Here is a 22320-nt window from a genome sequence, read left to right on the forward strand (position 1 = left end):
GCTCTGTGTCTCCCCTCCGCTCCTCGCCTCAAATGATTGGACAACTGCGCACCTTCTTCGGTACGCTTGAGTGGGAAACCCTCCTCGCCTCTGATTGGGCGGTGGGAAGCCCCCCGCACTCCCGCAGTAGTTGATTGCTTTGTGGAGAATGCCCCTTGCCTTTCGCCATTGGCCATCGGAAGTCCCGCCTTGTTGTGTGATTGGTGATCGACCCCTCCGCCCCCGAGGCCGGCTGGTACTGCCCCCGCTGCCCGGCATGGCGGGCGGCGGGGCAGCTAGAAACCGATCCCGGAGGAAGGGTGGCCGGGATCTCCCTACTGTTCTGGTGAGGAGATGGGCTAGGGAGGGAGGTGCTGGGATGATGATGATAGTGATGGTAGCGCAGAAGGAGGAGGAAGAAGAGGGGAACTTGAGTTCCAAATCTGCATCCTCTGTGGTTTTTTGCCCGGGTCAGCCTCCCGTCCCGCAGCGATTTTTCTTATTTACGCATTTCCCGGTCTGTTGTTCCTTCTCATGTGGGCCTTCCCTGCTAGGAGTCTTTTCTCCAGGAACCCCCTCTTCCTTCTTTTCCCACTCTCACTGCCCCGCTGGCTTCTCAGGTTACTCCCCTCATTGCTCTCATCCATTCCCCCATGTTTGGCCACAAGCTCGAATTCAGCACCTCGCCTTCCATCTCTCCCTGTCCATTAAAGATATGGCCTCAATCTCGCTGACTAAACTATTCCTTTTTGGACACCCATCCAGCATTGTACTTGATTTTGAGAATCTTTCTGTCTTGGTTTTCGCTTCAGGATGGGATTGGTTGTGATTGAACACTTGAATGGGAAGGGGAGTACACTCCTGGGTCCGGTAGGTAGGTGATCAGTTATGCGGGTGCTGCCTGAAGTCTGTTCCCAGAAAGGTGGCTATCTCTCTTTGGATGGCCAGCTAATATGTATTCCTCTGTGTCAACATTTTCTGTGTATATGTGAATGGAAGAGGAGAGGACGAGGGAGGAAGAGCTAGCAAGAATGATGATTAAATCTGGAATGTGCCTGGAATCTTTTTTTGCCTCATCCTTCTTTCATATGTGGTTGCATCATATGGGTTAACTGTTCACCTGTGTAAATGAATGTTAACATATGAGTTCATTTTCTAAATAAATTCTCCAACTGCATCATCATTCACTGACTCAAAAGTGAAGGTCAACAGAATGCTGACTGTGACTGTAACTCAATCCTTTTTGTTTAGAAGCAGAGGTAACCTGAAAGGCTCCATTTAGAAATATAAATGCATTTGCTGCCAAAGCCAGCCTTTTCTTACAACCTTTGGAGGCCAAGGGCAGAGCTGTTGAAAAATAATCTCTCTGGATTGTACCAAATGTTGCAGAAGCATTGGTAACATTTATGTTGAAAGTCGCATGAGAGTTTGCTGATAATAGGAATCAATAATGCCTGACCACTCACTTATTAGAGGTATCTAGAAGATCTGATCCCTGTCTGATAGGGAGTCTTCTGTTCTCTCTGATGTATTTGAACCTTTTACCTAACATACTAGTTTTGATTGTGCAAGGATTTTTTTTAAGTGGACACATTTGAGGCAAAGCTTATCCTTTAGGACAATTCCTGAGAACAGAAAGAGATGAAAGAACAAAGAAGACCCATTGCTTATTGCGAGAGTTTAGCTATTGGCAAAAGTTTTCTGTCAGGAAGGTATTGGATCTTCTAAAAACCTTTGGTCAACCAACCTTCTGTGACTTGGAACCAAAATGCTTGTGCCTACCTTTAAAGCCCTAAATGGCTTGAGACCTGAGCACCAGGTCTCTCTCTTACATTTGAGGCTGCCCAAATACTATCAACAGAGTATTTCAAATTCATCTCCTGAAATTAGACATGTTCTCAGTTGTGGCACCCTGCATGTAGAATGTGTATGCCCCAATGTGCATTGTGTTAATCTTTAGTTGACTCTTTTCCACAGTTCTTTATCTAGTTACCAAGTTAATAGATTTCCTCTTCGAGATCTTCACAGCTTGCTTGGAATTTCATTAGGTTGAATAATTTGATGTCAACTGTATATTTGACTACTTTACTGTTCTAATTCAGGCCATTTTAAAAAACAAATTCAGTAGCCCCAGTCCCAATATTGACTTTCATATTTGCATGTTAGGAGCTGTGCCAAAGCTAGTCAGAACAGACAGAAGAGATGGCCTTGAGTTGAGCAAAGAGGGCTGGGCTACAGTTACATTTTTATAAATATTTTGTATACAGTCATTATTGTTGCAAGTTCTCCTTGCTGCTTTCATTTGATGGGGGCAAGTCTCAATCTTAAGATACTTTTATCATTCCTTTGAATTAAGGAATTTGTTTTGAGCATATATTACCTACTCCCTAGCAGTATGGCATTTATTATGGACTGAAGCTTGTGGGTATCAGTCCTGCCACAATTCTGCTAGAAATGTCAAAACGATGATGAGAAAGAGTCACTCTTGTGACCCAGTCATATGGATCTTTACTTGGAAGTAAGTCCTACAGTGTTCAGTGTGGATTATTTCCTAGTAAGTGGTTTGGTGTTATGTTTCAGTGCAGCCTTAGGCATCATTCCTGTACACTCTTACCTGGGAGGAAGTCCATTGAACTTATTAGGGCTTAGTTCTGAGTAGACAGTTACATGATTGAACTGTTAGGCTGCAATCTAATAATACTTACCTGGGAGTAAGTCCCTTTGAACCCAACAGAACTTACTTCTAAGTAGACATGTATTAGATTGCACCCTTAGTTCCCATTCCAGAATGTGGAGACATTTCCTTTGACAGCTAAAGGGTCAAGGAAATAAATTATTCTTATTAATTTCATATATCATTCACTTTATGTAATGAAAAGTCTCAAAGCAACTTGACAAAATAAAATACAGTACATGAAAACAATTAAACCATAAACATTGAAATGACAATACAAAATCCATAAAATGCTCCTCTGACAATATGTTAATAAGGAATCAGGTCCTACCCACCTCACTAAAAGATGAGCACTAATGTAGGAGGCAACATTAACTGAAGGGATGAGTGAACAGAAATGTCTTCGCTTGGAGTCTAAAGACAGCCAGGGATAGTGCTAGGCATGTCTCCCTGGAGAGGCTTTTTCACAGAAGAGGGGCTACCACTGAAATGGCCTGTTCTCATGTGGCCACCGTCCACACCTCCCTTGGATGAGGCACACAGAGAAGGGCCTCCACTGGGGACAACAGGGTTCAGGCTGGTTCATATGAGAAGAGCCAAGTCTTGAAGTATTGTGGTCCTGAGCTGTATAACCATACAAAAAGAATTATTTTGAAGTGCATATTTAATTTATATCAACACCTGGTACAATTTTGCAATGTAATAATGTGAGCAAGAATAATTGTGTTTGTGCCAGTTTCATTAGATCTAGCACAGCGTACAATACTTGCATTAATCCTGTGTGAAAATTTTTACAAAAGAGCTCTAGTGGTCAGAATTGGATGTTCTTGCCTTAAGCAACTCTGTCCTTTGTTATTAAGTGCTGCATTTGTATTATCATGAGAGGGGGTGGGAGTCTCTGAGCAATGGCAGCTGTTGAAATGTAAGCTCAACCTTTCCTCTGAATGCTACAGTTACATAGGAGGCAGTTAGATTTCCAGGTTGCCTAAATGTGATTCTGGGGCTCCAGCTGGCTGTCAAATGGGATTTCTGCAGTATATTTCTCTTCACAGCAAACTGGTGGGAAGGAAGTGAACAAGCAGTGCAACAGCAGGATACATACAGTGCATATAGGTGTTCAAGGCATGAGCTTTCCTGGTCAATTATTCATACAGGGTATTAGAGCATAGGGAATTTGCTTTCAAATAAATGGGTCTCTGGACTACTTGAGGGTGACTTCAGCATCCATCAGTTGTGTCTCTTAATATTACATGTGAGGAATGCTGGTGGAAATTCTAGGTGTTTGTCTCTTGCAGTCTGTTTGAAGTGTGTGTCCTGAAACAGGATTTGAAAAATGTACAAGGTACCAGGATAATTGAAACAAGGATAATTGGAAATAGTGGTCAGACTGAGAGACCCAGTTTAAACTACCACATCAGATGTTGAGCGGCATACTGGAATTTGTACTATCCTTCAAGCCAGTTTGACTTTGTTTTTCTGAGTTCCTTTATTTGGCCAGTGCCCGGTATGCTAGTACTTCATTTCTTTAGTTGTTAAAAGTCAAGAGGTACTCTGTCTTTTAATTTCCAGAGTGCTTGCTCAGTATTACCTCTTAAGTGGCCTGGTAAATATATACTGCAAGTGAGTTTGTCACTAATTGAAAACATCTTTGCATATGCTTGCTAAACTTCATTCAGTTAATGAGCCTCCTAGAAGATGAAGTAAATTATTATCTCTTTTCCACATGGCCCATCTGTGTGGCCCTGTGTTTTATTTTTGCATTGCTGTGTTTCCCTAGACTCGGGGTAACTGTCAGTGAAGAAAAAAGGTGTACCAATCCTACTGTCTTTTAAATAAATAAAATGAGACTTTTTTTATAAAAAAGGTGTGATTACAGTCATGGTAGCCTCTACATAATGCAAAAATGTGCCCAAGGATTTAGGTGAAGGGTAGCAGCCATTTAATATTGCAAGATTCTGTGTAGTGAAGCCTCAGAAAACAAGAAGGCCAAATGATGGTGTCTTTGTGTCTGCACACTCACTCTCTGTTCAACCTCCTCCCCTAATAAAGTAAGAGGCAGGGAGCTTGGCTATTGGTCTAATTTTCCTTTTTAAAAGAAAGCCAGCATAATTCAGATGTAGGATTGTCCTGTATACTGAAAAAAAAATATTTTGGCTCTTTAACAAATATGTGGGGGCCACATTGGCTAATTCAAACAATAGTCCAAACCATGATTTGGAGGCTTGGGAACAACCATGGGCTAGAGTGCTCTATTCTTCTTTGGTCCTTTCCCTCCTCATTCACGTGTACAGCTTAATCAATTACTTCTTTTGATCAAACGATAGTCTGCTAGTTCTGAAATAAGTAGTATATTATAGTTTGATCAAAACAGGAAACAATGATTAAGTGGGAAGGGGAAAGTGAGACTGCTTGAGCTTGGGGCACATTGTCTACCTCTAAAAACATGGTTTGGAGGGTTGCCTGAATTCAGCCAGAGTCTTGTTTTGCTGTTGTAAAAGAACACAGCCAAAACCCATTTCTTCACAACATTCATGAGTTTTATCATAGAAACAGTGACCCATACATTAAGTAACCAGTCAATTGTAGATGGTGGCTTTATATTTTTCCACCTCTAAGTAATAATCATTCTTGTTGCTTTTATAAGATGAGTGATTATTTCCAGTTTTTTTGGCTCCAAAATGGGAGTGGTTTTAATGGAACTGTATGTCTAGTCATTGTGTTCTAATATTAGTTTTCAGTACCATAATTTTTGGACAGTTCCAGAACATGTGGATCTTGTTAGCACTCTGCCACATGTCCAGCAACTGCCATGGCCATGTACATATATCTTATTTAATCTTAAAATACCAGTGGTGCAGGACTTTGCAGGAGCGTTATCTTAGATTTAAATATAATTTGTTTTGGGAAAATGTTGCCTTATCCCTGTGGTATACTCAAGACTGCATTGTTAAAGGAAGGGTGAAGAAACTTGGGAGGGAGCTAAAACTGTATATGTTGCAGTGTTGAAATAGGCTATATTTGAAGGATAAATGTTTGTTGGAAAATGGAAATGGACTGCCTTCAAGTTGATCCCGACTTATGGCGACCCTATGAATAGGGATTTCATGGTATGTGGTATTCAGAGGGGGTTTACCATTGCCTCCCTCTAAGGCTAGTCCTCCCCAGCTGGCTAGGGCCTGCTCAGCTTGCCACAGCTGCACAAGCCAGCCCCTTCCTTGTCCACAACTTCCAGCTGGGGGGCAACTGGTCTTCTTGGGACTATGTAGCTAGCCCAAGGCTGCACATGTGGCAGGGCACGTAACCTCTGAGCCACTCACTGTGGGGGTGATCTTTAGCTGGCCCTTTACACCCAGGAGACACGAGCAGGGATTTAAACTCACAGACTCTGGACTCCCAGCCAGTCTCTCCTCCCCGCTGTGCTATACCAGCTGTAAATGTTTATTAGGAAAGTTTAAAAAGTTTAAATGAATATGAATGATACTCTTAAAACTTGTACACATTAAAGCACTCAAGTTTTGTGGCACAATAATTTCAGGTGTTCCATGTATGTTGAATAATTCTCTAGTGCCTTTTATTATTTATTTATTTGATTTGTATCCTGCCCTTCCTCCCAGCAGGAGCCCAGGGCAGCAAACAGAAGCGCTAAAAACACTTAGTCTTGTGGAATATTTCTTAATTTTTAGTTTATCTTGTTTGAAGATTCGATGACTGTTCTGAACAGAGGGCATGTTTTCAGGAGCAACCCCTGATTCCCCCCCCCCAAAAAAACCATGCAGTTACTCAGAACTGTATCCTGTTCATTTCAATGGAAAGTTCTTCCATGTAGGAGTATAGAACTGGGATATTTCTGTTACTGATAAGAATGCCTACATCATATGTTTGTTAGAAAGGGAAAATGTGTGCTGCTTGATATTTTATGTATGCATGTATTATACTATAGAGGGTTCAGTAAAGTAACTACAAAATGCAAGGCTCAGACTGGTTTCTTTCCCCCAGGTCTTATAGAAGAGACAATTCTATATGAAGATGGGACTGCTGGTGTTTATGCGTAATCTGCTACTAGCCCTCTGTCTCTTTCTGGTGCTGGGATTTCTGTATTACTCAGCCTGGAAACTGCATCTTCTCCGATGGGAGGATTCAAGTAAGTATGTTGCACAGGCCATTCAAGAGCCTCTGTAGATGTATAGCTAAGTAATTTTCATTGGTTTCAGGTTTGCCACAGTGAAACAGCCTGGGACATACCCAAGCAATTGTTGGATCCTTTCACATGCTGTGGAGATTTATCTTCCTCTTAATGCTGTTGTTACCTAGATTAAGTAATTGGAACATTGTAAAATGAATTGTGGGTTTCCTGCCCTTGTTTATATAGATCCCCCCCCCGTGGCTGTATGTGACTATCATTTATATTGCTGCAATTAAGTGAGCCTCTGAAACTTGTGTGAATTTTTATTATTGTGATGGTGGTGGCTCTTCATTTCTTTAACTTTTATGTGAGTTGAAGCATGTTATGTAATGTTATGTTACGTTTTATTTCTAGGCCGCCTTTTGGCCAAATAAGCCCCCAAGGCGGCTTACACACAAATAAAAATACAAATACAAAATGCAAATAAAAACAATACAATTTACAAAAAAAAAAAATCAAACTAACAAAGTCCTAACATCTCTAAAAAAAACAGGAGCAGCAAACCAAAAGCATAAAACTTCCTGGTAAAGGGCAGTCCCCAGAAAAATGTCACTAAGAGCAGGGGTGGGGGGCAAAGCAGGTGGAAAAGCATGCCCCTTGATGGTCCCAGCACAGTCCCATCCCTGCAGCAGCATTTCTCAGTCTGCAGCTCTTCCTGATAAGGCCCAGGCAGAGGGGTGGGGCAAGGCAGATAGAAATGCTTGCCCCTTGTTGGTCCCAGCAGTCTCATCCCTGCAGCAGCACGTCTCAGCCTGCAGCTCCTCCTGATAAGGCCCAGGCAGAGGGGTGGGGCAAGACAGATAGAAATGCTTGCCCCTTGATGGTCCCAGCACAGTCCCATCCCTGCAGCGGCATGTCTCAGCCTGCAGCTCCTCCTGATAAGGCCCAGGCAGAGGGGTGGGGCAAGACAGATAGAAATGCTTGCCCCTTGATGGTCCCAGCACAGTCCCATCCCTGCAGCGGCATGTCTCAGTCTGCAGCTCTTCCTGATAAGGCCCAGGCAGAGGGGTGGGGCAAGACAGGTGGAAATGCTTGCCCCTTGATGGTCCCAGCACAGTCTCATCCCTGCAGCATGTTGTTACCATTTGTTTTCTTTTTCCTTCATTCAACTTCTCTGTACAGGCACTCATCAGATTATGGTTTTGTACCAGCTGTACAAATGATTTTTATATTGTTTCACTACGTTTGCTACAAACCAATACACAACTGAGTTATAGGAACATTACCCACAGACAGGTGTAATAATTGTGCTGGTATTTGTGTGGAGTCAGAAGCAGCTTCAGTGCCTAGCTTACTCCTGTATTAGGGCTTTGGCTACTGAGGTGGAATCTGTTCTAATCTACTCCCTACTTAAATAGAGGAACAAGATTTATTTCCCCAAGACTTCATTAAGTCCAAAGAAACCAGAGAAATTGTTTTGTTGTTGACTGTTAGGTTCAGTCCAGGATGCGACTGACTGGGTGAGCAGTTTGTGCAGAATAATCTGGGGTTCTCCCTTTGGTTCTGGAGAATTCAAAAGTCATACTTTTGTGTCATTTTGATTGTCCCAATAAAAGTATAAAAGACTGACTGACTGACTGACTATTGCCCAACTGTTCAAAATACATTAAGTTCATAGTTGTATCAAAGAGAGGAAAGTTAAAGATTATGAAGCACATTATAAATGGAAGGATAAATAACTACCATGTAATTTGATCACACAGCTTCTTGCATGTTGTATCCTCATTCCATTAGGACGGGGAGGCTCAAGTGTGGCCACGGGAAGGGAGAGGCAATCAATCTCTGGGTGAAGAGTAGCTCCTCTCAGCAACAATGCTGCAGCTGCTAACAAGGACCATAGAGGAGGTGGTGGCAGTTGCCCCTGCCCCTGAAGGCTCTTGACCACCTGTTGCTATCAAGGAAAAGCAGGGAAGTTGCAGCTGCTCAAGTGGACAGACATTGTTATGTGCCTTCAAATTGATTAAGACTTAGGGCGACCCTATGAATCGGTGACTTCCAATAGCATCTGTTATAAACCACCCTGTTCAGATCTTGCAAGTTCAGGTCTGTGGCTTCCTTTATGGAATCAATCCATCTCTTGTTTGGCCTTCCTCTTTTTCTATTCCCTTCTGTATTTCTTTTTAGTTTTTTTCTAGTGAATCATGTCTTCTCATTATGTGTCCAAAGTATGATAACCTCAGTTTCATCATTTTAGCTTCTAATAATAGTTGTGGTTTAATTTGTTTTAACACCCAATTATTAGTCTTTTTTGCGGTCCATGGTATCTGCAAAGCTCTCTTCCAACACCTCATTTCAAATGAGTTGATTTTTCTCTTGTCTACTTTGTATTTTCACTGTCCACAGTATTCGCAAAGCTCTCCTCCAACACCACATTTCAAATGAGTTGATTTTTCCCTTGTCCACTTTTTTCACTGTCCAACTTTCACATCCATACATAGAGATCGGGAATGCCATGGTCTGAATGCATTTGAGGACCTTTTCTAGTTCTCTCATAGCTGCCCTCCCCAGTCCTAGCCTTCTTCTGATTTCTTGATTATTGTCTCCATTTTGGTTAATGACTGTGCCAAGGTATTGATAATCCTTGACAAGTTCAATGTCCTTGTTGTCAACTTTAAAGTTACATAAATCTTCTGTTGTCATTACTTTAGTCTTTTTACATTCAGCTGTAGTCCTGCTTTTGTGCTTTCCTCTTTAACTTTCATCAGCATTTGTTTCAAATCATTACTGGTTTCTGCTAGTAGTATCGTATTGTCTGCATATCTTAAACTACTGATATTTCTCCCTCCAATTTTCACACCTCCTTCATCTTAGTCCAATCCTACTTTCCTTATGATATTCTCTGCATATAGATTAAATAAATTTGTTGTTGTCGTTATGTGCCTTCAAGTCGGTTACGACTTATGGCGCTATGAATCAGTGACCTCCAGTAGCATCTGTCATGAACCACCCTGTTCAGATCTTGTATGTTCAGGTCTGTGGCTTCCTTTATGGAATCAATCCAGCTCTTGTTTGGCCTTCCTCTTTTGCTACTCCCTTCTGTTTTTCCCAGCATTATGGTCTTTTCTAGTGAATCATGTCTTCTCATTATGTGTCCAAAGTATGATAACCTCAGTTTCATCATTTTAGCTTCTAGTGACAGTTCTGGTTTAATTTGTTCTAACACCCATTTGTCTTTTTTGCAGCCCATGGTATGCGCAACCAATCGGTTTCTCCATATTCTGTCCTTACAGTACCCTCTTGTCCAGAGTATAGGTTGCATATCAGGACAATCAGATGCTGTGGCACCCCCATTTCTTTTAAAGCATTCCATAGTTTTTCATGATCTACACAGTCAAAGGCTTTGCTGTAGTCTATAAAGCACAGGGTGATTTTCTTCTGAAATTCCTTGGTTCGTTCCATTATCCAACGTATGCTTGAGATATGATCTCTGGTGCCTCTTTCTTTTCTAAATTCAGCTTGGACATCTGGCATTTCTCTCTCCGTATATGGTAAGAGCCTTTGTTGTAGAATCTTGAGCATTACTTTACTTGCATCGGATATTAAGGCAATAGTTTGATAATTACTGCATTCCCTAGGATCCCCTTTCTTTGGAATTGGGATATATATTGAATGCTTCCAGTCTGTGGGCCATTGTTTTCTTTTCCATATTTGTTGACAATTTTTTGTCAAAATTTGGACAGATTCACTCTCAGTAACTTGTAGTAATTCTATTGGTATGCCATCTATTCCTGGTAATTTGTTTCTTCCAAGTATTTTAAGGGCAGCTTTACCCTCGCATTCTAAAATTTCTGGTTCTTCTTCATATGGTTCCTCCATGAATGAATCTGTCATCCTGTCATCTCTTTTATATAGTTCTTCAGTGTATTGCTTCCATCTTCTGTTTATTTCATCTTGGTCAGTCAGTGTGTTCCCCTGTTGATTATTCAACATCCCTACTATTGGTTTACATTTCCCTTTAATTTCTCTAATCTTTTGGAATAGGGCTCTTGTTCTACCTTTTTTGTTGTCCTTTTCTATTTCCATATAATTATTGTAATAGTTCTCTTTGTCCCTACGTACTAGTCGCTGTATTATTGCATTTCGGGTTCTGACTGTGTTTCTATCTCTTTTTGCTTTTGCTTTCCTTCTTTCTTTAACCATTTTAACAGTTTCTTCAGTCATCCATTGAGGTCTTTCTCTCTTTTTAACTAGAGGTATTGTCTTTTTGCATTCTTCCCTGATAACGTCTCTGACTTCTATCCATAGTTCTTCTGGTTTTCTATCAACTAAGTTTAAAGCCTCAAATCTGTGCCTGATTTGAGCTTTACATTCTTCTGGAATGTTATTTAAATTGTATTTTGGCTTTGATTGCGTTGCTGTTCTTTAGCTTTACTCTGATTTTCACTATTACCAGTTCATGGTCTGTACCGCAGTCTGCTCCTGGTCTTGTTTTCACAGAAAGTATGGAACGTCTCCATTTTCTGCTACCAGTTATATAATCAATCTGATCCCTATATATATATATATAAAATGTTTTTATTGGTTTTGGGTAGAACAGAATACAATAGGAGTTCTTGTACCTATAATGCTCTAGGGAGATAAGCATATATTAAATGGTTATTGTCCTGTATTGTTTTCCAGATAATTATCCCAATGTGGACTGCCAAATTTGACTATGCAAGGCTGGAGGCTTGCAAGCCCCATCACTTTGACTAACAAAAACAATAAAGCTATGCCATTGTTCATAGAACTTATCTGCATCTGTTCATTGTCTCATTGCTTTTGAACTATGTTAGTTTTTCCATAAGTACTAATTTCCATATTTCCTGATACCATTTATGAATCATGTGTGGGTCAAGTGTTTTCCAGGAAGCAGCTATCACCAGTTGTGCTGCTATAAAAAGAAAGTTTGTCAGGGTTTTGTGTACGATTTTATTGTTGGCTTCATCAGCGATAAGTAACAGAGCCAGAGATGGGTCTAAATGAAGGGATTGATTTGTAATCTTGTTAATTTCATTAAATACTTCCTCCCAAAAGGGAACAATCAGCACACAAGATCACCACATATGATAAAATGTACCTCGCTCCCCACACCGTCTCTAACACAAGGGGGAGAGCTTGTTATTGATTCTATGCAGGGTGTGGGGAGTGAGGTACCATCTGAAAATCAGCTTCAGTGCATTTTCACGGATCCTCGAAAAAACAGAGGCTCTAGTCCAAATACCATTCCAGTCAGATTCTGTGATGTTTTGACTAAGGTCTTTGTCCCAAGGGACTTTATGGTTTATAGAGGAACCTACTGTTGTCTCTAGTAATATGCCATATATTTTTGATCACCCCCTTGCCATTTCCCCAAGGAAGGAAAGATTCAAAGGGGGTTAGGGGTCTTGTCACTTGCTGGATGATAATTGGTATTGTGATGAAATGGTGAATTTGGTGAAGTTGAAACCAGGATGTTTTAATTTTCTTGAGCTGAAATTTTAGTTGGTCAGGCGTTTTGGGATGGCTACCTATATAAAAGTCTCTAATGCGGTAAAGATCCGCCTTTTCCCAAACTTTGAACTGCTGAAATTTATTCCTTTTATAAAGCATGGGATGATTGAGAACAGGGGTCAAAGACGAAATCAAGGGTGGTGGTAATTTTGAGTGCCAGTTTTTCCAAATCTGATTCCTATATTGACCATTTGGTGATGTCCATGTGTACAGTCGTCTTTTTGGTTGCTCAAAAATTGTGTTTGCAAGAATTCAATAAGTCTTTTTCCTGCTTCATTTCTACCTCCAAAGCCCCATTTCCCCACAATTTCTAGTTCTTCTCTGTTCCCTACTTTTGCATTCCAGTCTCCCATGACTATCAGAACATTTGTTTTGGTGTGTGATCAATTTCTTCCTGTACTTCTGCATAAAATCTCTCGAATTCTTCTTCTTCTGTGTTTGCCATTGGAGCATAGACTTGGATGATGGTTGTTAATAGGTTTCCCGTTAAATCTCATTGATATCACTCGCTCAGACCTTGCTTTATAGCTCCTAACTGCTTTTGTTACATCACTTCTCACTATTAAAGCAACCTCTTTCTTCTTAATTTCTCATTTCCTGCATAAAATATTTTGTAGTTGCCTGATTGAAAATGTCCCATTCTTATTTTATTTATTTATTAAATTTCTTAGTCGCCTATCTGGCTGGTTCTCCAGCCACTCTGGGCGACGTACAAATTAGCATATCAGTGCAATAAACATTAGAATCTGAGCCAATAATAATAATAAAATCTATCTACACATCTAATAACATAGCAATCCAGTAAACATTAAAATCTACACCAATAATAATAATAATAAAATCTAATCCTCCGCAAAGGCCTGCCTGAAGAGCCAGGTCTTCACGGCCCCACGGAAACTCATTATAGAGGGGGCAAGGCGGAGATCATTAGGGAGGGAGTTCCACAGGGTGGGGGCCACAATTGAAAAAGCCCTTTCTCTAGTCCTCACCAATCTGGCTGTTTTCACTGATGGGATAGAGGCCTTTCTGAGGCTGATCTTGTTAGGTGGCATAATTGATGATGCTGGAGGCGCTCCTTCAGATATCCATTTTAATTCACTCATGCCAAGTGTTGTAATGTCGATGCGTTCCATTTCTTTCTTGACAATTTCTAACTTTCCCTGGTTCATGATTCTCACATTCCATGTTCCTATTGTGTATGTCGTACAACTCCAGACTCTCCTTTCGCATCTGTCTGCATCAGTCTCTGGGCTTCCATTTGGCTTTGACCCAGTTGTGTCATTAGGCACAGCGATAGTTGTGCTTGTCCATTGTTCTTCCCCAGTAGCTTGTTGAGTGCCATCTGACCTGGGGGGTCTCATCTTCTAGCACTATCTCATGTTGCATTTTGGATACTCTGTTCATAGGGTTTTTGTGGTAAGAGGTATTCAGAGGCGGTTTACCATTGCCTTCCTCTGAGTCTGGATGCATCTTAGTCTGGTGTCTCAGCTTTGACTATTCCACCTTGGGTGATCCTGCTAGGTATCTAGCCTCTTGGTCTAGACTCCTACCACGTTGCTCTCAACTTCTTTGACACTCTCAAACTCCCTCACCACGTTAAGGTGTGCCTCCTAGAGGAGAAAGTGGACAGATAGTTTAAGAAAAATAGCAGCAGCAGCAGCACTAGCTATAGCAGGAGCCCAAATGTGTAAATGGAAGGGATTTAAGTTGTGGCTCAAGCACATCAAAGAGCAGTGTATTTGTATGTCTGAGACTAACAATTATTGCATTTGGATGAAACAACAGGTATAGGGAAATAAACATTAACAATATATTAACAAAGAAATGGCATAGTCTTGTTTTAAACAATTGTAATGAACCTATGAAGTTGCCTTGTATGAAGTTCAATGTTGTATTGATCCATCTAGCCCTCTATTTCATCTGGCAGCAGCTCTCCATGACCTAAAGCAAAGATTTTCCCAGGCTTGCCATCAGAGATCCTTGTAATTATAAATGCCAGGGACTGAATTTAGGACCTACTGCATGTGAGGCATGCCTGCTACCAGTGAGCTTTGGTCCCTGTGCACTTGGCATCTGAGGTGCAATGTTAGCATTAGATGGTTTGTGTGATGTTTATTTTTCAAAGGAAGAAGCTGAGGAGTGTGGGTGAGCTGACATATGTAATACCTTTGGCTGATTCTGCTTTGACTTGACATCTACCAGAACATATAAAATCATGACATCTGTTATCTCTCAGCTATAGAATATCCTTACTGATTTAGCTAAAATCTCTTGACAAACACTCCAGCCATGACCCTGTAAAAACCTGTGACTGCTGAAGCCATTCAGTTGTCAGATTTCAGCCTGTATCAGCTTCCTGCTGAAACATACACTCAGGTTCTTACTCATTGCTTCCTCCAATGGTTGTACTGCAAAAATAGTCAGAGGCAAGAAAGCACAGGATGCAGTCCTTATCTTTTCCCAGTCTGTCTGTTCCTATGGGAACAGGAATTAGACACATGATCAAGTAGTCAGACACTCGCTGCTGCTAGTAGGTTCTGGTTTGCTTCCATATTTATGGTAGCAAGCCTTATTGAGAGGTAATCTGAACTTGAATTCCAAACAAAAAGAGTTTTAAGACTTAAAAGTCTCCAGGATTCCTGTTTCTGACCATCCCCAAATCTGCACCATCTTCAAATCTGCTCTGGAGAGTTAGGGAAAAACCCAGAACAGATTTTGGGGATGCATGGGGGGAGGAGATGGGATCATTCCAGTGCACAAGGAAAAATCCTTGTGCTGACAGAATGACCTATTTAACGCTATGCTGAATACCTGAAAAAAACCCTTGCATAAGTTTAAGGTATGTATTTATACCTCTGACATGATCAAAGTATTCATTTATTCCTCTAAAACTATCAAAAGTGTACAACTTGGTATGTGTAGTATATATATATATATTTAAAAAGTACATCATTATGCTGTCTTGAATTGCTCAGGGAAGTGGCACACATTAGTCTAGTTTGTGTAAAAAAACCCAATGTTTTAGTAATGAGCTGCAACCACTACCACAAATCTGCACATTCGGCCTGCGAAGCTGAATGCAGTGAAGTATTTGATGCTTGATATCCATAATCTCTGTGTTTTTGCAGTCCAGACAGAAAGCAAATACAGGATGTTTATCAACTTAGGCTGCATACATCCCATACCTTTAAAGCACATTCAAAGCACATTTCTCCCTACCCCCCTAGAAATCTGGAAACTGTAGTTTATGCCTCACAGAGCTACAGTTCCCAGCACCCTTAACATACAGCAATTTCTAGGACTACTTGGGAGGGAGGAAATGTGCTTTAAAGATATGGGGTGTATGCAGCTATAGTCTTGCGTTTGAAGAGGTGGCTTATAAGGTGGAAAGGCCTGCATTAGAATTTGTGTCTGCAGTCTAATTGTATGCTATTGGTTGTGTTCTGTCTGCTCTCCAGCATGTGGATTATTTAGTTATTATTTATTAAATTTATATCCTCCCAGAGGAGCCCTGGGTAGCAAACAAAACACTAGAACACTCTAAAACATCTTAAAAACAAAAGTTTAAAACATATTTAAACAAAACATCTTTAAAAACATTTTTAAAAAGCTTTAAAAACATCTTAAAAAGAGACTTTAAAATATATTAAAATGAAACATCTTTAAAAACATCTTTTTTTTAAAAAAAGCTTTAAAAACATCTTAAAAAGCAATTCCAACACAGATGTAGGCTGGGATAAGGTCTCTAATTAAAAGGCTTGTTGAAAGACGAAGGTCTTCAGTAGGTGCAGAAAAGACAACAAAGATGGCTCCTGTCTAATACTTAAGGGGAGGGAATTCCAAAGGGTAGGTGCCATTACACGACAGGTCCGCTTCCTATGTTGTGTGGAATGGACCTTCTGATAAGATGGTATCTGCAGGAGGCCCTCACCTACAGAACATAATGATTGACTGGGTATATAAGGGGTAAGATGAACTTTCAGGTATTCTGGTCCCAAGCTGTATAGAGCTTTGTACACCAAAACGAGAACCTTGAACTTAGCCCAGTAGCTAATGGGTGGTCAGTGCAATGCTTTCAGCAGTGGGTAACATGTTGGCGATAGCCTGCCCCAGTGAATAGTTGTGCTGCTGCATTTTGCACTTGCTGAAGCTTCCAGATCAGCCTCAAGGGTAGCCTCACATAGAGTGCATTACTGTAATCCAGAGTGGAGGTTACCAGTGCATAGACAACAGTGGTCAGGCTATCCCAGTCCAGAAACACCCACAGCTGTTTCACCAGCCGAAGCTGATAAAAGGCGCTCCTAGTAACTGAGGTCACCTGTGCCTCTACCGACAAGGATGGATCCAGGAGAACCCCCAGACTACTTTTCTGCTCTTTCAGAGGGAGTACGACCTCATCCAAAGGAGGCGATTATATCAAACTCGGAAACCACCAACTCGCAATGCCTTCATTTTGCTAGGATTCAGACTCAGTTGATTGGCCCTCATCTAGCCCACCACCAAATGCAGGGCTTGTACGGCCTCTGATTCAGATGTTACAGAGAAATAGAGCTGGGTATCATCAGCATATTGCTGACACCTCATCCTAAATCTCTTGATGACTGCTCCCAAGGGTATCGAAAGCTGCCAAGAATAACAGGGTTGCACTTCCCCTGTCCTCCTGATAAATGTCATCCATCAGGGCGCCCAAAACCGATTCAGTCCCATAACCAGGCCGGAACCCAGACTGGAATGGGTCAAGATAATCTGTTTCATCCAAGAGTACTTGCAATTGTTGCACCACAACCCTCTCAATCACCTTCCCTAAAAAGGAGGTATTTGTGACCGGCCGGTAGTTGTCACAAACCAATGCGTCCAAGTGGGCTTCTTCAGGAGTGGTCCTGCCACTCTTTCAAAGACAGCCTCTTTCAGGACTCCATTAATCTCTGGGGACAGACCATTTTAATCTACCCACCACCTCTGCGGGGTAGGATTGGAAACATAAGTCTAAATTTCACCAGGAAGTGGTCTGACCACAACAAGGGGTTACATACACCCCTCCCATCTCCAGAACACCCCTTCCTCCATCTGGAGCTAAAACTAAATCGAGGGTGTGCCCTGCCCTGTGTGTCAGACTGGTAACAACTTGAGGCAGCCCCGTGGTCGTCATGGAGGCCATAAAGTCCCAAGCCGGAACACTAGAGGCAGCCTTAGCATGGACATTGGAATCACCCAGGACTATCGTTCTGGGCTCCTCCAATACCACAGCTGAGACGGCCTCCGCCAGCTCGGTCAGAGAAGCTCTAGGCAGCAGGGTGAACGGTACACCAGCAGCAACTCTAGTTTACTGTCTCCTTGGCCCAACACCAGGTGCAGGCCCTCACAGCCAGCTCCAAGACAGAGTGTTTCCTGGTGACAAAGATGGAAATTCTATGGATTACAGCAACCCCTACCCCCCTACCCCCATCCCTGCAGCCTGTGCTGGTGTTGGACCTAGTATCCAGGTGGGCAAAGCTGGGTCAGATCAATTCCTCCCAGCTCACCCACCCAGGTCTCAGTAATACACACCAAATCGGTACCCTCATCTATGATCCAGTCATGGATGCGTGTGGTATTATTGTGTGCCGATCTGGCGTTAAGCAACAGCACACACTGGCCAGTGGGCATAGTAGATGAGCAACCAGGAACCTGTCCATGGGAGGAGTGAGAGCAAGGAACAAGGCATAGCTAGCCTTTTTCTCATCTTCTATGGTAGCTCATCATCTCCCCATGGCTATACCTCCCTCTACCCATGATTACTGAAATTGGGGTGGCATCACCCATAATCACAGAAATTGAGGTGGCATCACCCATGTCCCTCCTTACCAAGAGTCCTCCTAAACACATGAAATGAACACAACAAGAATCATAGAATCGTAGCATTGGAAGGGGCCTGCTCAATGCAGGAATCCAAATTAAAGCATACCCGACAGGTGGCTGTCTAGCTGCTCTTGAATGTCTCCAACGTTGGAGAGCTCACTACCTCCCTAGGTAATTGGTTCCATTGTCGTACTGCTCTAACAGTTAGGAAATTTCTCCTGATGTTGAGTTGAAATCTGGCTTCCTGTAACTTAAGCCCATTATGTCCTGGACTCTGGGACTATCAAGAAGAGATCCTGGTCCTCCTCTGTGTGGCAACCTTTCAAGTACTTGGAACAGTGTGTCATATCTCCCCTCAGTCTTCTCTTCTCAAGGGTAAACATGCCCAGTTCTTTCAGTCTCTCCTCATAGGGCTTTGTTTCTAGTCCCCTGACCATACTTGTTGCCCTCCTCTGAACCCGTTCCAGTGTGTCTGCATCCTTCTTAAAGTGCAGTGTCCAGAACTGGATGCAGTACTCAAGATGGTGCCTCACTATTTCTGAATAGAGGGGAACTAATACTTCATGTGATTTGGAATGTTAATGCAGCCTAAAATAGTGTTTGCCTTTTTTGCAGCCACATCACACTTTTGGCTCATATTCACCTTGTGATCAACAACAATCCCAAGATCCTTGCATGTAGTATTGCTGAGCCAAGTATCCCCCATCTTATAAATGTGCATTTGGTTTCTTTTTCCTGGGTGTAGAACTTTGCACTTATCCCTATACGGTTTCGGCCCAGTTTATCTGAAGGAGTGCCTCCAGAATCACCAATTATGCCACCTGACAAGATCAGCCTCACAAGACCTTCTCTCGGTCCCACCGGTTAAAACAGCTAGACTGGTGCGGACCAGAGAGAGGGCATTTTCGATTGTGGCCCCCACCCTCTGGAATTCCCTTCCTTTTGATCTCCGACATGCTCCCTCCCTGATAGGTTTTCGCCAAGCCTTAAAAACCTGGCTATTCAGGCGGGCCTATGGAATTGGGGAGGATTAATTTTTATGAGGTTTTAACTGGAATTGCTTTTAAATTGATTATGATTATGTTTGCTGGTTTATTATGTTGTATATTATGTACTGCTTTTATTATTGTAAGTCGCCTAGAGTGTCCACTAACCTGGACAGATAGGCGACCAACAAATAAAATTTATTATTATTATTAAATTTCATTCTGTTGTTTTCAGCCCTGTGAGTACAGTTTTGTAGCCAACTGTGGATCCCCCTGATAGTTGTTCCATCCAGCCCACATTTAGCTAGCTTGCTAATCCAAATATAATGGGGCGCTTTGCTGAAGTCGAGATAGATTATGTCCACAGCATTCCCACAGTCTACAAGAGATATCCAAAGAGCCCACCAACAAAACCTACCAGGACCAATTTTCCTAGTATGCCTCTGAGTGAATTGGAAACAACCAGACCCACTCACTATCTTCACACAGGGCACATCTATTCTATTTCCCCCCCCATCCCATACCCAAGGAGGGCCAGCCTTCTGCCACTTGCAGACTCTCATTCTGAATGCATCTGTCAACTAATAATAATGAAATAATAAAAATCAAATAATAAATAAACTTTCTCCTATCATTCAGTTCATTGCATAGTTTTTTGCGTTCTAATTTGATAGCCTGTTGTTTAGTCTGACATTTCAGCCCTATTGAATTATTCTACCCTCACGTGACTGCTGCTACATTATGGGGAGAGCAGGGCTGAACTCATTGGCCCCACCCTATGTCCCCTATTAGCACTGACCCTTGCTATTCATGTTTTGGGGCTGTAGATTTGAAGGAAGGAACCTGCTCTTTACGTGTAGGTTCCTCATGCCGTTTAGAAATCTGCACATTCAGGGATCTGAACAGTGATGTGGGTTTTCCCAAGAATGTCGAATTGACAATTTGCATAGAGTATTTGCATAGGACATTTTTCAGTTTACATCAGATTGTTTTTATGTCCTAAATTCTAGAGCAAGGCCTCCAGGCCACTCATGGCCACTCAAGGGGTCCAGTTTAGCCCGTGAGACCATTTTCCTCAAACCACGCCCACCAGCTGATGTCACTAGTGACATCCAGATCATACAGCCAAGGTATCAGGATTTAATCACTGCTCAACAGCTCAGCATAGATTAAAGCCCCATGAAAAGTGCCCTTTGAAGCAGCGCACGTGATTTATTTCAAGGAGGCTTTCACAAAGGCTTTAAGACAGCTCCTGCCCTCCTGTTTGCTCAAACACGAGTGCAGGAACTGCCTTAAAGTGTTCTTGGTTGGGGAGTTAAAGGGGGAGGGGGAGACTTGCAAAAGTATTTTCCAAGTCTCCCTGCATTTCCTTTTAATTTTCTGTGATCAGGGACTTAAAGGTGTTGGAGGGAAGACTTAGAAAAGTCTCCCCTCTCTCCCACTTCCCCTTTCATTGTCCAATTGTGAAGAATTAAAATGGAAATATGAGGAGACTTGGCAAAAACTGGCTCATGGAACCAAAAAGGTTCCCCATCCCTGCTTTAGAGAGTGATCCAGTTCAGCATCTTCATTTTAGTTACATCTTGTAAAGAAAGCTAAACACTTTGAAACTGCCAATTTACATCAGATTTCTTTATGTCCTAGGCTGTAGAGAATTATGTAGTTCAGTAGCAGTTCAGTACTAGGAAAAGTGTAATATAGACACTGGGAAAGGGCCATTAGTCCTTGGGATCAGGTTCAGAAATGGTTGGAATAATGATGACTTCTCGTGGGCTTGCATAGCTTGCTAGCTATCACCCTAAGATCAGTACTATTGCTTGTGTCAGATGTACATACTGTGTCAAATTTTGACACAAATACCCCTGTGTGTTTTGGAGACATTGCCAAAATACTTAGATTCACATTTGAACAATAGGTGGAGATATAAGTAATAAATGGTTTGTTAATTAAAATGAGGGTTTGTGATAAATGGGTTACATCTCTCTCTTTCTCCCTGCCTTTCTCCCCCCACCGTACCTTGTTTGTCTTGATAAAAATAACCAGCCTAAAGTTTAGCTGTTACTCAAATGAGTACAGTAGCTCATGTGTGAGTCTGAACAGGTGTTTAGTTGTAAACACTGTAAAATTGGGATACTAAAAATGAGCCAGGACAGCCTAATGGGCAAAATAACGAGGGGGAGATTGGTGACATGAGTGTGCCTACAGGGCAGAGTGTCCCTGCTGATAGTCTTGGGGGTGCCAGGCTGTAGAAGGTCCTTCTGACCTTTCCTAATCAGTGCTTGTACTCTGAATTGGAACCTGGGACCCATTCATATACAATGCAAGCTGTTCTACCCAGCTCGGGCTCTTCCTGCCGTCTTTGTGCTTCTGGCTATTATTGGGTATTGAGGCTGAAGGAGGGGGCAAACCCGTGATGTGTCCGATTCCTGTTGGCTGCTGTAGCTGGAGAACTTCTCTTTAGAGCTTACAGTGTGGATTTTAGTCCTGAGAGCACCTTCTGTTTTGCCCCTTATATGGGGTCTTTTTTGCCAGTTGAGTGGAGGTGTTGCATGTCCTGACCCTCCCCTGGGCTGCTTGGCAAAAGGTCTTTCTATCTTTGAGTGAGTGCTGAACCCTCTTTCCAGAAGGGCTGAGTGTGCTCTACGCAGGTGTCCTGCCCGGTGAGTAATGTGCATAATGTGTGAGCACTTTCCCTTCCGTTTTGTGCATGTTGTGCTCCAAAAGGGTACTTGGAAATAGCATAAAGGGATTTGAATCCCTCTCTAGGGATGTCAGGGAACTGACACTAGTGGAATTGTTGCTGGCTGTGACATTGGGGCTGATGGGAGTGGGGGTGCTGTGATGTCATATTGCATGTTTGGGTGTTGAAATGCAAGGAGTTGTGCTGGGGGTGTGCCCTGATGTTGTGAGTTCATTGGTTCTCTCTGTGTCAATTTTATGCGGATGCTGTCCTTGGCAGACCCTGAGCACAGATTAAATATTTATTTTATTTATTTTTATTTATTAGATTTATATCCCACCCTTTCTCCCTGTAGGAGCCCAAATATGGTGGCTATTTCACCAGCATAGTAGTGGCATATTTCTGGTCCCAGTATAATGGGCGTATAAGATTGCTCTGCATCACAATAAAGCATCCAAGAATAAAATTACTAAGCTTTCTTAAAATGGAAGTAGTCCTGGATGAATAG

General features: G+C 42.1%; 1 protein-coding gene across 7 annotated transcripts in view; it reads left to right on the top strand.

Annotated features, from left to right (window-relative positions):
• The first annotated feature begins 228 nt into the window (after positions 1 to 228).
• ST3GAL3 (ST3 beta-galactoside alpha-2,3-sialyltransferase 3) overlaps positions 229 to 22320 on the top strand; it is a 362121-nt gene continuing 340029 nt past the window's right edge. For 5 of the 7 annotated variants that reach the window (XR_009763520.1, XM_061632682.1, XM_061632687.1 and 2 more), the window contains exons 1-2: positions 229 to 325; positions 6650 to 6794. Coding sequence is in view for 5 of the 7 variants with exons in the window: in XM_061632682.1 (XP_061488666.1) it covers positions 6674 to 6794 (121 nt within the window). In the remaining 2 variants the exon portion in view is untranslated. Of the gene's footprint in view, positions 326 to 6649; positions 6795 to 22320 lie in introns of those variants that run through there. The other 2 variants (XM_061632692.1, XM_061632686.1) reach the window with 2 other exon arrangements.

This window comes from Rhineura floridana, chromosome 6 (assembly GCF_030035675.1).
Source record: "Rhineura floridana isolate rRhiFlo1 chromosome 6, rRhiFlo1.hap2, whole genome shotgun sequence".
Lineage (NCBI taxonomy): Eukaryota > Metazoa > Chordata > Lepidosauria > Squamata > Rhineuridae > Rhineura > Rhineura floridana.